This window comes from Channa argus, chromosome 23 (genome assembly GCF_033026475.1).
Source record: "Channa argus isolate prfri chromosome 23, Channa argus male v1.0, whole genome shotgun sequence".
NCBI lineage: Eukaryota > Metazoa > Chordata > Actinopteri > Anabantiformes > Channidae > Channa > Channa argus.
Genome location: NC_090219.1, coordinates 11,677,068 through 11,691,628, shown reverse-complemented (window position 1 = coordinate 11,691,628; position 14,561 = coordinate 11,677,068). Strand labels below are relative to the sequence as shown.

General features: G+C 40.7%; 1 protein-coding gene across 1 annotated transcript in view; it reads right to left on the bottom strand.

Moving 5' to 3' along the window:
- Positions 1–2,657: 2,657 nt before the first annotated feature.
- tdrd12 (tudor domain containing 12) overlaps positions 2,658–14,561 on the bottom strand; it is a 29,237-nt gene continuing 17,333 nt past the window's right edge. Inside the window, exons 33-38 of the mRNA XM_067493895.1 lie at positions 14,342–14,455; positions 12,727–12,880; positions 10,945–11,005; positions 7,238–10,835; positions 5,637–6,207; positions 2,658–4,512 (exon numbers count right to left, since the gene is read on the bottom strand). Coding sequence (XP_067349996.1) covers positions 10,762–10,835; positions 10,945–11,005; positions 12,727–12,880; positions 14,342–14,455 — 403 coding nt within the window. The 3' untranslated portion in view covers positions 2,658–4,512; positions 5,637–6,207; positions 7,238–10,761. The remainder of the gene's footprint in view (positions 4,513–5,636; positions 6,208–7,237; positions 10,836–10,944; positions 11,006–12,726; positions 12,881–14,341; positions 14,456–14,561) is intronic.

The following is a 14,561-nucleotide window of genomic DNA, read 5'->3' as shown; positions in this document are numbered from 1 at the left end:
ATGTTTGTTTGACATTCGGCACATAAATGCCCTTAAAAGGGTGAGTAATCAGTGTGTTATGTAGTTGACATAGTTATTAATGATTGGGTGAATGAGAAGCAACATTGTAGAGTAAGTTTAGATACAAACACTTTATAAGCAGACAGTTTAGCATTTATGAGTAAAAATGACGTAGAACAAGAGAAAATATTTAATCACATACAAGAGAAAAGATATCATTCAATAGTGATGCGAGCATAGAACAAAAGAGGTATTAAGCTAGTGTACAGTATAATGCAGGGCCTGCTCAACTCCGATCAATTGTTTCATCCAATAAGCTGCTACATTACTGAACTCTGTCCCCCGCTGACCCCTCACTCCCCAACACACTCATCTCTCCCACACGTACAACATCGAACTGTATCCATCTCGCACACAGCTCCAAGTCCTCATTCATGTACTGAATATTATGCATTAGCTTTATCCACTGCACTGACCACTGTTGTTTGTTCTGTTCTGCATTATTCTAAATGTCCATTGCACTAGTGGGACAGATGCACGCGAGGACATGGAAATAATTGTTTTGGCTAAAACTTAACATCTAACAAGACATGTTCATCTGTGCATTATGTCCATAGTACTCCCATCTGTGTATTATTTGTCCTTAATGCTCCCACATTAATATTTTGTCCATAGTACTTCCAGCTGTATATTATGTCCATAATAGTGCCTATCATGTACAAACTGTAGACACTGTATATTTTTCACTCTCTTCTTTCACACTTGGATACTAAACTGCATTTTGTTTCCTTGTACCTGTGTAATGACAAAAAAGTGGAATCTAATCCAATTTAAAATGTCAAAAAACCCAAAAGACCCGGCTACAATTCAGAAATCCCCATTGCTATATTTAAGTAGCTCGTTTTGTCCTAACAACATCCAAAACACAAAGACATGTAGTTTATTGTCACAAGGTGAAAAAAAAAACCCTGAGAAATACTCAGATTAGAAAACGCTGCTTAAGCCTGCTGTAGCTCGGTTGGTAAAGCCAGTCGTCCCCGGAACACAGGTTCGATCCCCGGTCCCGGCTATATGTCGAAGTGACTCTGGGCAAGACACTGAACCCAAACAGCCCATTCCCATCCCCAGCTGTCCAGTACCGGTCCAAGCCCGGTAGAAACTGGGGAGGGTTGCGTCAGGAAGGACATCCTGCGTAAAAACTGTCAAATCAACATGCGGACAACAACTCACGGGAAAAGCTGAAAAGACAAAAAAATTAAAAATTCTGCTTGGAATTCTCGAGAAGTGCTCGTCCTTAGGTTTGGGACCACTGGTGAAAGACAAAAGCTATATGAAGACACCAGTTTGAGCTCTGAGCAATTCTTATTTTCTCATGTTCAAAGCTACAAAAAAAACAACAACCCATCTTTAAATATTAATCTAAAAAAGCCTAATTTCTATTACCGTTAGTTTCTTCTCGCCTGGCTGGTGTCTCTCAACATACATCACAGCGACCTTGTTGCCACATTCGAGCTTTATTACATTACTGAGACGGACTCGTTCAAACAAACGTGAGCGTTCAGATTCTACAAGGCGACACCACATCAAACTTCCCCGTTTTTAAATGTCGTTTGGCGAACGTTAGTAGTCGCTAAAGGCGCTTATAGTTCCAGGCTGGAGGGAGTTTTTCTTCACTCACCGTTTAAGCTTTGAATTAGGGACGAATTTCTCCATTTGTCGCTGGCAATGACGTGCCCGTAAGGAGGACGCGCGTTTAGCAGAGCAGCCGTTTTAGGTTTAGTTTCCATGTAGTTCCGCTTGTTAAAGTGATTAAACTTCTTTATTTGACATTGTTGTGTGTGTATGTGTGTGTGTGGTTAATTATTCATGCAGTCGAGCTAAACATGTTAGCTGCTAATGTTTTTGTTTTGCCTCCAAAAGGTCCAAATCTTCTTCCTCTGCTCTTCATTCCGGTGACGTAATAAGTCACACGACTCTACGTCGCCCCCTGGAGGACGGAGGAGGACGGCGTCATTGCAGCGGCGAAGTAATCAGAGCTGGTGAGTAACTGAGTACATTTACTCAAGCACAGTAACTAAGTTCATGTTTGCATAAAACAATTTTTAGGTTTTTTATTTATTACTCCTCGACATTTACTTGAATGTATTTAACACAGATGCTAATTCTAGTGTTTGGTGGCTCTAACTTGCCTGTGTTGCTAACTTGTGTGACAAACCAGTGATAAACTGCCCAGCTGCCTACAAATCCACCACTGTGCTGCCTACAAGCTGAAACTGTTAGAAAAAAGTTAACACAATAACTGTGAAATCCAGAGTCTGCTTTTTAACTACTAATATTCACTGCAGCAAGCTGGGGGAAAAAAGTCAAAACATCAACGTCTTCGTTTGTGTTATTTGTCCAGCAATCTGAAGACTTTCAGTTTTACGTTTCATGACAAACAGCAGCAAATCCTTAGTTAAGAAACAAGAACCGGAGAATGATTACATTTTTGTTGTTGCAGTTTCTTATTAAAATGGATGCAGATTAATTTACTGCTGAATCAGCAGTAAAAATAGGAACCAACATTTGTTAAGCTTCCTCGAGGTACTTTGTTGTATTAGAGCATTACCTGTTAAAAAGTGTACACAATGAACAGGCAACTGAGTGCTACAGTAAAGAACATTTTCATTGTGTCATTTATTTATCAGGAAAACACATTACAACTATATCAAATGTATCAAATTGAGCCTAAAGGCTAATTTTCATCAGGGTTCCCCGAGGAAGCTGATGCTCAACATAAAAAACAAAACGTAAGAGCAAAATGAAGTTTCTTTAACAGATCATTTGAATATAAAAACCTGAAACATGAGCAGGTCCTGTCATCAGTAGGATGTTAGAATATTCTTTCAGAGAGGAAATAAAAGTAAGTGTAAGGGCAAAGAAAATCAGATGTAGTAGCAGAAGACCAAGTCCCCTTCAGCTGCACACGTACACACTTCAGATTTATACTGAACAAAAACACAGTGCCTTGCAAAAGTATTCATACCCTTTTGTCACGTTACAACCAAGAACGTAATTTGACAAACCCACTAATGAAAATGATGCCACGAATAATACACTGCATTTCTGCTAACAGAATCATTTAAATCTTATGTGCTGCACCTTTAAAAATAAGGGAATCTCTACGAACATCTACCCTTTTTTTTTTGTCCCTTCGGTTTATCCCGTGAGTTCAGTGTCACCACAGCGGATCATTGTCCGCATATTGATTTGGCAGAGTTTTTACGCCGGATGCCCTTCCTGACATAACCCTCCCCAGTTTCTACTGTGTTTGGACCAGCACTGCACAGCTGGGGAGGGGACTGGGCTGTTAGGGGTTCAGTGTCCTGGCCAGAGACACTTAGACATATCGAACCGCAATCCTCCCTGTGGTCCGTGGACGACTGTTTTACCAACTGAGCTACAGCCTACGAACATCTACCCTGCACTGTCCATGTTTCATAGATTGCTTCTTGAATCCCTTTTTCTTTTTCTCCAAATATTTTTTTCCCCACATGCATATAATGCAGTTAGAAATTACAAGTGAAAATAAAATAAGATTCAGTCATTTCAGAAGTTCTATGGTCTGAGTTGAGTGGAAAGTGGTTAACCTCAAACAGTCGCTGTAAGTAACGCTTATGTTTAGGCATCTGCTGCTGAGCTTAAGGTCAGTGGGACGTATATTTAAACTTCAGGTTTAATTACAGCGACACACGGATCATTTGTGACTGAGCTTTAATGGAACTAACAGTATTTGGGGTCAGAGGTTCTTCCCAAAACTCGTCTTTACAGTGCATCAAAATCCTTAGCTCCCTTGCAACATTTATAATGTCTGTTTTCTTTTTATAAAATTATTAATATTTTATCAGAAAGAAATGTTTTTTCTTCCAATTTTAATCACCAGAATCATTTTTCATGTAGAATTGATCCAAAAACGAACCTTCTGTTATCACTATCTGGCCGTAGGCAATGATGCTCGAATGTCGCAGGTTCAGATGGAGGTTTTGGTATTTTTTGTAATAGTTAGAAGAGTTAAGGGTTTCCTATACTTAACTGCGTGAAGTCTGGCCTTTAGCATGATTAGCACCAACATCAGGGCTGTTCACAGAGACCATGTGATGCTTTTTGGGATTTTTATTTGCAACTTCATTGTTGTGATGATTGGAGTCCATATTAAAAAACACTGGAAGTCCAAAATGTATCACACGTGTTTTTGTTGTGTCTTTACAAGACTTTCCAAACTTTCCCGTAGCTCCCAGAGACTGATTACAGCTTTTACCTAAGGGAAATGTCCTGCCGGGATCTTTGCTAATGACGTGGTTCGTCTTGTCCACCGTCATGTTCCAGATCCCTCTGATACATGTGGATGGGTTTCAAAAGCTGACCTGTCGACCGCTCAGCTGTTTTCTTCCAGACCACTGAACTGCAGCCGTCACAGCCAGAGGATTCTTGAAATAGTCGTGATCATGAAACACCTCTGCAACCTCGTACGCACTGTGTGAGAGAAGGAAAACAGCAAAGAAAGCACTGAATCATGACGACATCTTACTCGAGCACAAACAGAAGCAGCAGAAACGCTGTTGCTCCGATGCAACACCACCTCACTGAAGTGGTGACATCCTGACATCACATAGTGCTGCGCTAGTTTTGTTACCAGCTGTAAAGCAGTTTGTGCAGAGAAATGTGCGACATCACCAGAGACCACATGGTGAACTAAACCCAAGAGCTGCAACTAAAAGATGTTTTTTTCCACCTGCACCACTACGGTTTAAAAAGGTGAAGGTTGTACTTTACTGTTTGAAAGATCAAATTACAAATTCATAGCATGCAAAGTTTTTAGAATCTGCCACAAATTGAGCAGTAGCAACATTTAACTAACTAACAAACAAACCCAACGGTACAATGTGCATCTGGGGTAGCAGCAGCTCAACAGTCGGCGAGCTGACTGTTGACAAGAGGGTTGATTGTGCAGCCATCTCACAAACAAAACGAAAAACAAAAACGACACTAAAGTTCAGAGGTCAACAGATCAATCATCTGCATCCCCCTCTGAGCTCAACGTTTGATCCCTTTGTAGTTAAACTATGGCCTTAATATTCATTTCTCACCCCATCGGTACTTTGTAAAAACTACTGAAAGTGCCCACAAAGTACTGGTTTCTACTCAGTCTGCATCTACTCAGCTTTACACAAATTGCATTTATTTTGCCCCTCAGGTATTTTCACCTGAGTAAACTTGTAAACTCTTCTATGTCTGATTATTTTGCATCCCTGTTGTATTTGTGTGTCTTTTTAAGGCTAACTGTGTTCTCCTGGGATCATTGTGCATCCCGCTGTTGATCCTAAATTGCTCAAAAGGTGTGAATGTGTGGAATGTTGTCTGTCCTTCTATGTGATCCTGCGATAGTCTAATCACCTGTCGAGGGTTTAACTCGCCTCTTGTCCAATGACTGTGAGGACAGGCTCCAGCCCCCGTGGCTCTCAACAGGGGGGCTGAGTTATTTGGTGTCCCTCTAATGATTCTGTAAAATCTATTTGTATCCTTTTGTGTTTGGGTTGCATCTCCCTTTGTTCTTGGAACATCTGCAAACATTTTTGACAGCTGACAGATTGGCTGACCTGAGATCAGTAGCGTAAACCGCCTGTACTTTAGAGGCGGCGACCCCGTCGTCTTGAGCAGAAAAGCAAAATGATGATTTCTGCCGTTTCCGTGTCCTCTTTTCAATCCCTTCAGACTGATCCTCCGTAACATCAGCCTCAGGATCTCTGAACTCCTCACAGTAACATGGAAGTACACTCAGTATAACAGATTTGCCACCTGCTTTATGGAGATCAGCATAAAACCGTGTTAGATCCAAATGTGTAGGAGACAGTGTTGTGATCTTCCGGGCACCAGTCCTCAGGTCCAGCTTGTTGTCAGTCTCACTGTCTGAAAGACCGTTCAGCGATTGTTGTGCAGCATCAACAGTCGTATAGTGAGCTCTATGGCCCATGTCACTATTCTCAATTTTCACATCACTGGGTTGGATCCACAAATCAGATTTGTCTGTGACATTCCATGTTTCCCTGCACTGGACGGTGGCTTCCATTGTGAAAAGCAGAGCCCCAACATGAGTGCACGTGATGTGAGCCGAGTCCAGGGGAGTTGATGTTAACTCAAGGCTTCAGAGGAACCTCGTCACTACATGACCTGTTGCATGACAGAAATGTATTCAATAACAAACCATGTTACCGATTTCAGAACAGCAGAGGTCCTGCATACAAACTCAAATACACTTTTTTCCTTAAATGTAGTTCTAACCTGTAAAATCCCATCTTCATTTTTTTCTGCATCAAATAACCAAAAACTGAATGTATAGACTGGTGTTTTCGCTAACATGGGTATGACTCATATTTACTTATAGCTGACCTATAGTATTTGATGTTTTTGACAGGAATGACTGTAAAGACCTATGCGAGCGGGGGGAGGGTGGGAGTTTTTCTTTCTTTCGCTTTGATTTTCTGTTGCTTTAGCCGTCTCCACTTGTCATTGGTGTACGGGAGTAAAACCCTCATTCTCCATCACATTTCCCTGATGATTGTTACCTGCACAATGGCAGACAGCAGGTTACATTAGTTAGTGACGCAGACACAGACACAACTTATGGATGACTAGCATCACTATGCTGGGGCCTTTGTGATTTTATCAACATGAGCAAACACACATGCTGCTTAATGATAAATTATGCTTAAAATTGCAAATAAACGTAATGAAACTCTCGGCATAGCAAAGAGGACACGGGTTCAGTTCTTCTCCTTTGCTTCAGTCAATCTCTGCAGCATCATCAGCAGACGTGCTGAGAACATGACAGACCTGTGGGAGACTGTGGTCACCCTGCGTAAAATGCTCATGGAAGTTGGTGCTAAAAGCTTTTGGGATTTGGTTTTGATGATTTTAATATGTGTAACAACTGGTAGGGAGAGAGCAAGCGAGAGACACGTGACAAAATAACCATGCAGTGCTATAAACCAGTCACGTGGATCCTTTTTAAAAAACATTATTGCAAAATCCAGCTCGAGCTACTTTGATATTACTGAGGTTCCATTTCTAGTTATGCCTCCACTTCCTGCTGAGGATCCCTGCAATTTATTATTATTATTATTTTTTTTTTTACAAATGATACAAACGATTTTTACGTGGGTGTGTCCTGAGTCCACGCTGCAGGTGTGAAGAACCTCACCTGTGGTTCCTTGTCCCTAGTTGACAGCCAGGACATCACCCTTCCTCGGGTCGTTTGACCCCCTCAGAAACTTGGCTTTTCAGTCCTCAGGAAACTCTCTGCTGTAGACTTCAGTGCTCTCGCTGCTCAGAGAAACTAAATATCAGAGGAGCTTTTCCCTCGCTAGATTTTTACTAACGTGATTACGTGAAAGGACGGACACACGTCCTCCTCCACCGACGTTATGTTGTCGATCTACGTCCCGGCGACTGGGTGGAATCAGCCGAGAACCGAGGACAACATCAATCTCTCTCACACTCTCCTAAGATTCACAGGATGAGACCCCTGACGTTTATTTTGAACTGAGTACAAGACTCAAACATGGCGCCCAGTCACGTGACTGTCATTTGCTCTTCCTCCATTTCTTCTTCTGCATTTTTTTTTTTGTTTTACTGTCGTTTGACAACCGCATTGCCGCCATCTGCTGGGCGTAAGTGTGGACGGGTAGAAACTCAAGACTCGCATTTTCGTTTTCATTGTCTCAGCAGGCAAAAGAAACAGCGTCAGCTCTGAGATGGACGTGTGCAGGCTGAGGCCCAGAATAAGTGGGCACAAAAGAGAGAAGTTTGCAGAAGCTTGAATTAAAGTCCCATTTCTGGGGAGGTGCACGTCGGGCTACTGAGCGTGTGAAGGGTCAGTGGATATGCAGAACACATGTGAGACCAACAGCGAAGGTTCCACACATAAATATAAATCCAGGTTACATGGAATTTTCAAAGGATCCCGAGGATGAATATTTTGCAACTGACGTGCAGCAAAGATAAAACAAAGTGCAAAAGTAAAGAACTATTTCAATTACTTATTTATTCTTTTATGCGGAAAATCACAGTGAAATCAAATGTGACTGTATCAAATTGACTGTGTAATTTTTCTCTGCAGTCCCACAGCAGGTTGATGTTTAACATAAAACAAGAGTAAAACGTATTTTCTTTAACAGAGAACATTTGATATTTGATTTGTGAAAATAAGGACCTGAAATATGAAACACACGAGCAGGTCTGGTCATCACCAGGGTGTAGCAATATTCTTTTACAGAGGAAATAAAAAGAAGTGTAAACAAATCAGAGCAACAACCTTCATCAAGCAGGTTGCTTTGAACCTTTAGATTAAAGCAAATAAGAACATATTTAAAGACATAAAATAACATTTTAGAGTCAAACTTGAGCTGTATTTCAAAGATGCAGTGTGTAACACTTGGAGGCATCTAGCAGAGAGGAATCAGACTGCAACCATCTGAATTCACCATGTTGTGTTTGCTCTGACCATGTTGGGGCTGTAGGGCGTTTTGCTCACTTACAGGTTGGTTAGTTTCACATCATTCACTGTTCCATTACTATTAGTTCACTTCCACAACTACCAAAAGTTACGAAAAGTCAAACTATTTATTCATTTGAAAGACGATTCTTTATATTCTTTCAACTTAGTTGCCACAAAAATTTTCACGCGGAGAAGAGTTCATCCAAAAAACACTTTGCTCTTCCTGTCTGTATAAAATTGTTGGTGCTTAAAGGCTCCCCTGACCAGACCTGGGTGCCATGGCTGTAAAGTGAGAGGGGGCGCTGTGGGCATGCGATTATGGACTGACGATGTTCATACTTTGGAAGCAGAGGAAGTCTCTTGGGGAAAACTTACAACTCAAACAAATCCCTGCAGTCACTGGGCAAAAGGCGGGAAACTCCCTGGACAGGTCGCCAGCCCATCTCAGGGTTAACATTGAAAGACATGGGACTCTTTCACACATGCACTGGAATCCTGAAATTCTCCGGACTTTATCTGGAGTTTGTGTATGTGAGAATACAAAAGTGGGAGTGAGACACTCCTGAGATTATCCGGTTTATCCTGGGAGCTCTGTGGTGCGTGCGCACGCTGCTCTGTCCCTAGTTGTTCCTAGGATTAGAAGTCAGCAAATTTGCACGTGGGCAACTTTCTACCACACGACAGCCTTAAAGATGCTTGGCTTCACAAAAACACTGTTTTGGGCAGCACGATTTCTTCTCTGATGTTGTCCCCTGTTGGTCCTAATCAAGCTGCAATGTCCGAGGCTGAAATCTCCAGACTTTGTCTGGAATTCATATGTGAAAGAGGCTATACAGAGACAATCATTCACATTTATGGGTAATTTAGAGTCACAAATTAACCTAACATGCATGTCTTTGGACTGTGGCTGGAAACCCATGCAAGCATGCAAACTCCACACAGAAAGGCCGTAGCCAGCACGTGGATTCGAACCAGGGACCTTGTAGCTGTGAGGTGGCAGCTTGAACCACTCCACCCCAGTGCTGCCAAAATATTCTTATTTTGTTTACTAAACACAGATGGTATTAATGTTGTGGCTGATTAGTGTATGTTCAGCTCCTGTTTGTGGACTGTCATATTTTTAGTCTAACTGTTCTCGTGACATTAAACACCACCAAAGTTAAAGAACATGAGCTGAATGCATCAGAAAAACAAATAAAAACTACATTTTGTGCCTGTTTCTACTAAGGTTTTGGAAATCACCTATTTCCAAGGAGCCTCCAAAAAGCATTAAACTGAAAATACACAAAATGTGGACTCTTTAATACAGACATCTATCATGTCAGTGTCACATGTTCTTTGCTCGATGGTCCTGTAATTTTATCTGAGCTCGAGGAAATGAGGATAACTTTGTGAACAAGCCAACACTGAATGTTCTTATGCTTGGTTAAGCTGGGGAAACACCTGAAGACAACCAAAGACTGCACAGTTCACAGATTGACTGTCAGAGATTTCCAGTCTCTGACAATCTGCAAACACACACCTGACCAGTGTGTCAGTATTGGACAAGTGTAAAATTCTTGCACGTTCTTGTGCTAAAACAAATACGGAGGCAACCAGGAACTTTGACTTAATAAAACAGCAAAAGGTACATGCATTTACTGTAGCTCCGCCTCAGTGGTGACATCAAAAATCTTTGGACAAGAATCTTTAAACAGCACACACACACACTTAAAGATCGACTCTGTCGACTGTCGGCCAACACAAAGTGTTGTGATGCAATTTCCCTACGGGATCAATAAAGTTCTTTGAATCTTGAAATCTTGAATGTTGAACCCTGAGACATCCCAGGTCAACAATGATGAAATATATAATCTCTCCAGAATGTTCCCACAAAACTTTATACACTTAATACCTAGTTTGTGATATTTTCTTGATCCAACTGTGGACATTTAGGACACTGTATTCTAATGAGCGTTTAGACAAAAGTTAAGGATGAACTTTTCTCTAACATGAAACAGCAATGGCCACATCGCATCTCACTTGAAACAAACTTGTGAATCAGACGAGTAGCAGTCAAACACTAACTAGTCTCCAGTAACCATTTAAATCTCAAAGTCCTCAATAGTTCACTAAATTCAAAACAAGTGCTTCTCCACCGAGGCCCTTTATGATAGAAGCACCATAACAAACACGGCTGTCACGGAAAACATTAAGACGAGAACGTTTCCTTTCTTCAATTTTAACTTTCAGTCACTCTCACTGCTGCTCTCTGAGTCCACGTACCAGTTCTCCTCTCCGGTGTCCTCCACAAACCACTGACCTGGACACAAATCCACAAAGACATAAAGACAACTTCACATAATTGTCTACTGTCACAAATTACAGAAACGTTATGGCTTCTTCAGCTTTTCAGAGACTGTGTTTTTCACCATTTGGCGGTTTGTCTTCATCCTCTTCAAAGTGCTCCATGTCGTAAGTCACAAAAATATTCTGTGGGAAGAAAGTTCATCCATTCATGCCATTTTCCTCAAATTCCAGCTCAAACTAAGTTCTGTAAAACACGAGAAGCATTTTAAATGCGGACTGACCACAAGAAGCATTTAACAAACCTTTAATTACTAATATTTTCATACAGTTGACATGAGAATAAAAGGCAGTGTTACCCACATTAAAGTTTGTCAGACTTAACACGATAAAAATTCTATCAAAGTTCATTCATTAGTAGAGAATATCATGCAAACATAAAGTAATTTTCTACTACTGGTTATCTACACCCCTAATAAAGGGACACTGTCTGGATGGTCACATGACTTTCTCATGTAAAAACATATAGTAAAACAACTAACTACTGATAAATCTAGGAAATGTCTCAGTCAACTTTAGACTTTTGTTGAGGGGAGTCACACATGCACCCAGAGGAGCCGCCTGTTACCAAGTCTGGGTAATGTCCACATGCTGACAGAGCAGTGAGCTGCACGGAGTAATTAAAGTGACTGAGTGGGGACGTTGACGATCAGGCAACTGGCCCTGCTGTTACTGGAAACACTGATTCCTGCAGCAAACCTGTTAGATTGTGCCTCCTGTGTCATCTGAGCAGGCGCCAACACTCGCTAAACAAAGTCACGTTTCTCCCCACGTGAGAACGCGTCTGACTAGGTCAATTTCCCCGTGTGTTAGACAGTGGTGGATGAAGTACTCAAAAACTGTACTGAAGAAATAGTGCTAATAAACAAACACAAATGTACTCTAGTAAAAGGATAAGTACCCACTGGCATTTCTACTTAAGTAAAAGTAGGTAAGTACATGATTTCTATTTTACTTAATGTATTAAAAGGAAAAGTACTCAACTATTACCTTTCTCCCTGCATCTTTCTGTGGAGCAGTGCTGTTTTGTTATTTTTTTGTTTGTTTTTTATGAGGCACTAATAAACATACATGATGAGTTGAAGCTGTTTTAGTTATGATCTGATGCTTTTTTCAGTATATTTCTGAACTACTCATGAAAGAAGTGTGTAACATCACATGGTGACAGTAACAGTCTCACTTACAGCCCTGTAATTTCAAGAATAAAACACCGAGAACATCTGCCCCTTTCTGAGGTCATGGCATCGAAGATGGAGAGGGAGGCAACGCCAAGTTCAGTCAAGAAAACGTTTGCAGCGCTGCTCGTTACTATAATGTTCTAATACCAATGTTCCCATTTGAAGGCTCATTTTAACGTGAATTCAGTAGTTTAAGAATTGCTGATCAGTCCAAGGGGTTTTGCTCCTGCTCAGTGAATGCAGATCTCTGTAGACAGGACAAACTCAGCACAACGCGCCAAAGAGTAAAATTATTGAGTATCGCCTCACTTTGAGTACTGCTAACATGTCAAATCGGTCTTTTAATTAAGGCTCCAGATGCAGGGCTGAACAGGACACCTGCAGCTGGTTTAACAAAGCGAATTCTGCGTCGCTTGGGACACAGAATTCTCATTAAAAAAATGAACAAAGGGGTTAATTACGAAATGTGTAAAATAACACGATTGTAATGTGTTAAGAAAAAATGAGTTTGATACTTCACAAGACTAGAAAAAGAAGTAAACACTTATTACCAAGACAAATGTTCCTCTTGGATTCAGAAAGTTCTCTGAATCTTGAATCTGCTGTCAATGCACATTTCCAGTTCATCATTTATGGATTAAAATGTTATCCTGCTGTTGAATTCAGTACCTTGTTGCGGACGAGTTTTTGCCAGTGCCCTTGTTGTTGCTTGGCCAGTTTGAGGACAGGCTCATTGGACTGCACTTCCCAGCGGCAGCGGTCAGCAGCAATGTTGGCCTGAAGCTGCAGGTCAGCTTTGTAAGAGCGACGGTTCACTCTGCCTCTGAACACAGCAGACAAAGACAGAGAGACTGTGTTAATCTGCTCACACATTCAAAACAGCAGCTTTCAGGTTATTTGATAATCGTTACTGTAGAGCTGATGAAGATGCTTCGAAGTCAAAGCAGATGTGTAATGCACAGCATGAACTACTATGCTCAACTATTATGTTTTGATTTAATATTGTAATAATATTATTATAATTCAGACTTTGTAAACTGATTTTAAACATTTTTAAATTTTGTAAACTGACTCAATAAAATCTGATATTTGTGAAAAAATAACCATTGAAACTTGCAAACTTGTGAAGATACCAGGTAAGAGCCCCCTGTGAACAGTTTATTTTAGGATTGTTTGAGTTGTTAACTATATTTAAACCCAATTTCAAAGTACACCAAACCACAACTTTCCATTTGGTTAGTTTGTTAATACCTCATTTAATATACCTAGTTTTCCTTTATTTCTAATGTCCAAATGCTGTTTCACCCCAGACTCAGGCAGCTGTAATCCAACCAGTTGGAGCTTTACTGAGGCAATGAACATGTCCCCCCCACTGGTGTGTCAGACCTAGGCCGGACACACTGGCACAGGGTAGAAGTTTGCCTCTGCACAATGACTTTGCCTCTATTTTTAAATTTACACCTCTGTAGTTCAGTTAAAAGGAAAAATGGTCAAACATAGTATGCTACTGTTATTAAGTGTTAAGCTGTAAAATAAAAACAAGGTGGGTAAAATGTTGACTTTGGAAGATGTCATGGTCCAAAAGGATGCACAAAAATGTGACACTAAATACTGATTTTAATTTTAATTTTATTACAGAAACATCTGCAAGTACTTAATGACTGTAGGAGACCCGTAATAACATTAAAGAACCAACCAGTAATATCTAACTTTGTCTCTGAATGTTCTCAAACTAAACTAGAACTGAAGCCTAAAATGTGAAGCCGATGATGTGTGACATGCATCCTGCTCAGTTGTGAACCAAGTTTTGGTCCCAATAATCTGTGTGATAGTCTAACTGCACAATTTCCTGTAAAACTAAGTACATATCAGGATTTATGTAGCAAACCACAGTGACGCCTGTTTCAGTTTGGATCAAAGACCACATATGAAAGTGATTCAGGTCTGGCATTAAATTTTTTTTAAAGTAACTTAAGTAATATTTCACTGAGGCTCTCACTTCTTACAGTATAGTTGTTAGACACTGTGGAAAGCCGGAAAAGTTTTGGCAACTAAGAGACTCAATCATATAAATAACATAAATAACAGTCGTGTTTCTATTAAGGCCAACTAGAAAACTACAAAACTTTGCATCTTTTGATGTGTTTAATTCACACAAAGACTAGCAATGCTGAACATGTACCCACTGCCACCAGTGTAAAGTGCTCTGGACAACAAGCCCCAATCAGTGTTGGAAGTGATGTGAAGTAAGTGACCGATCATCGGTGGTCTGCTCCAGACAGACCTGTAGACGACTCTGTCCGGGTAGAAGTCACAGCTCTGATCCTCTGGGTTCGTCAGCTTCACTGTTACAATTACTGAGTCAGTCGTCTGGTACCAGCGGACCAGAGGATGAAAACTGAGAAACAATCGAAGGAAAAACAAATTAATTTCAAAGCTGAATGTGAATATTTAAACTCATAAATAAATGTCTGTCTCAGAGACTCAACAACTCAACTTCGATG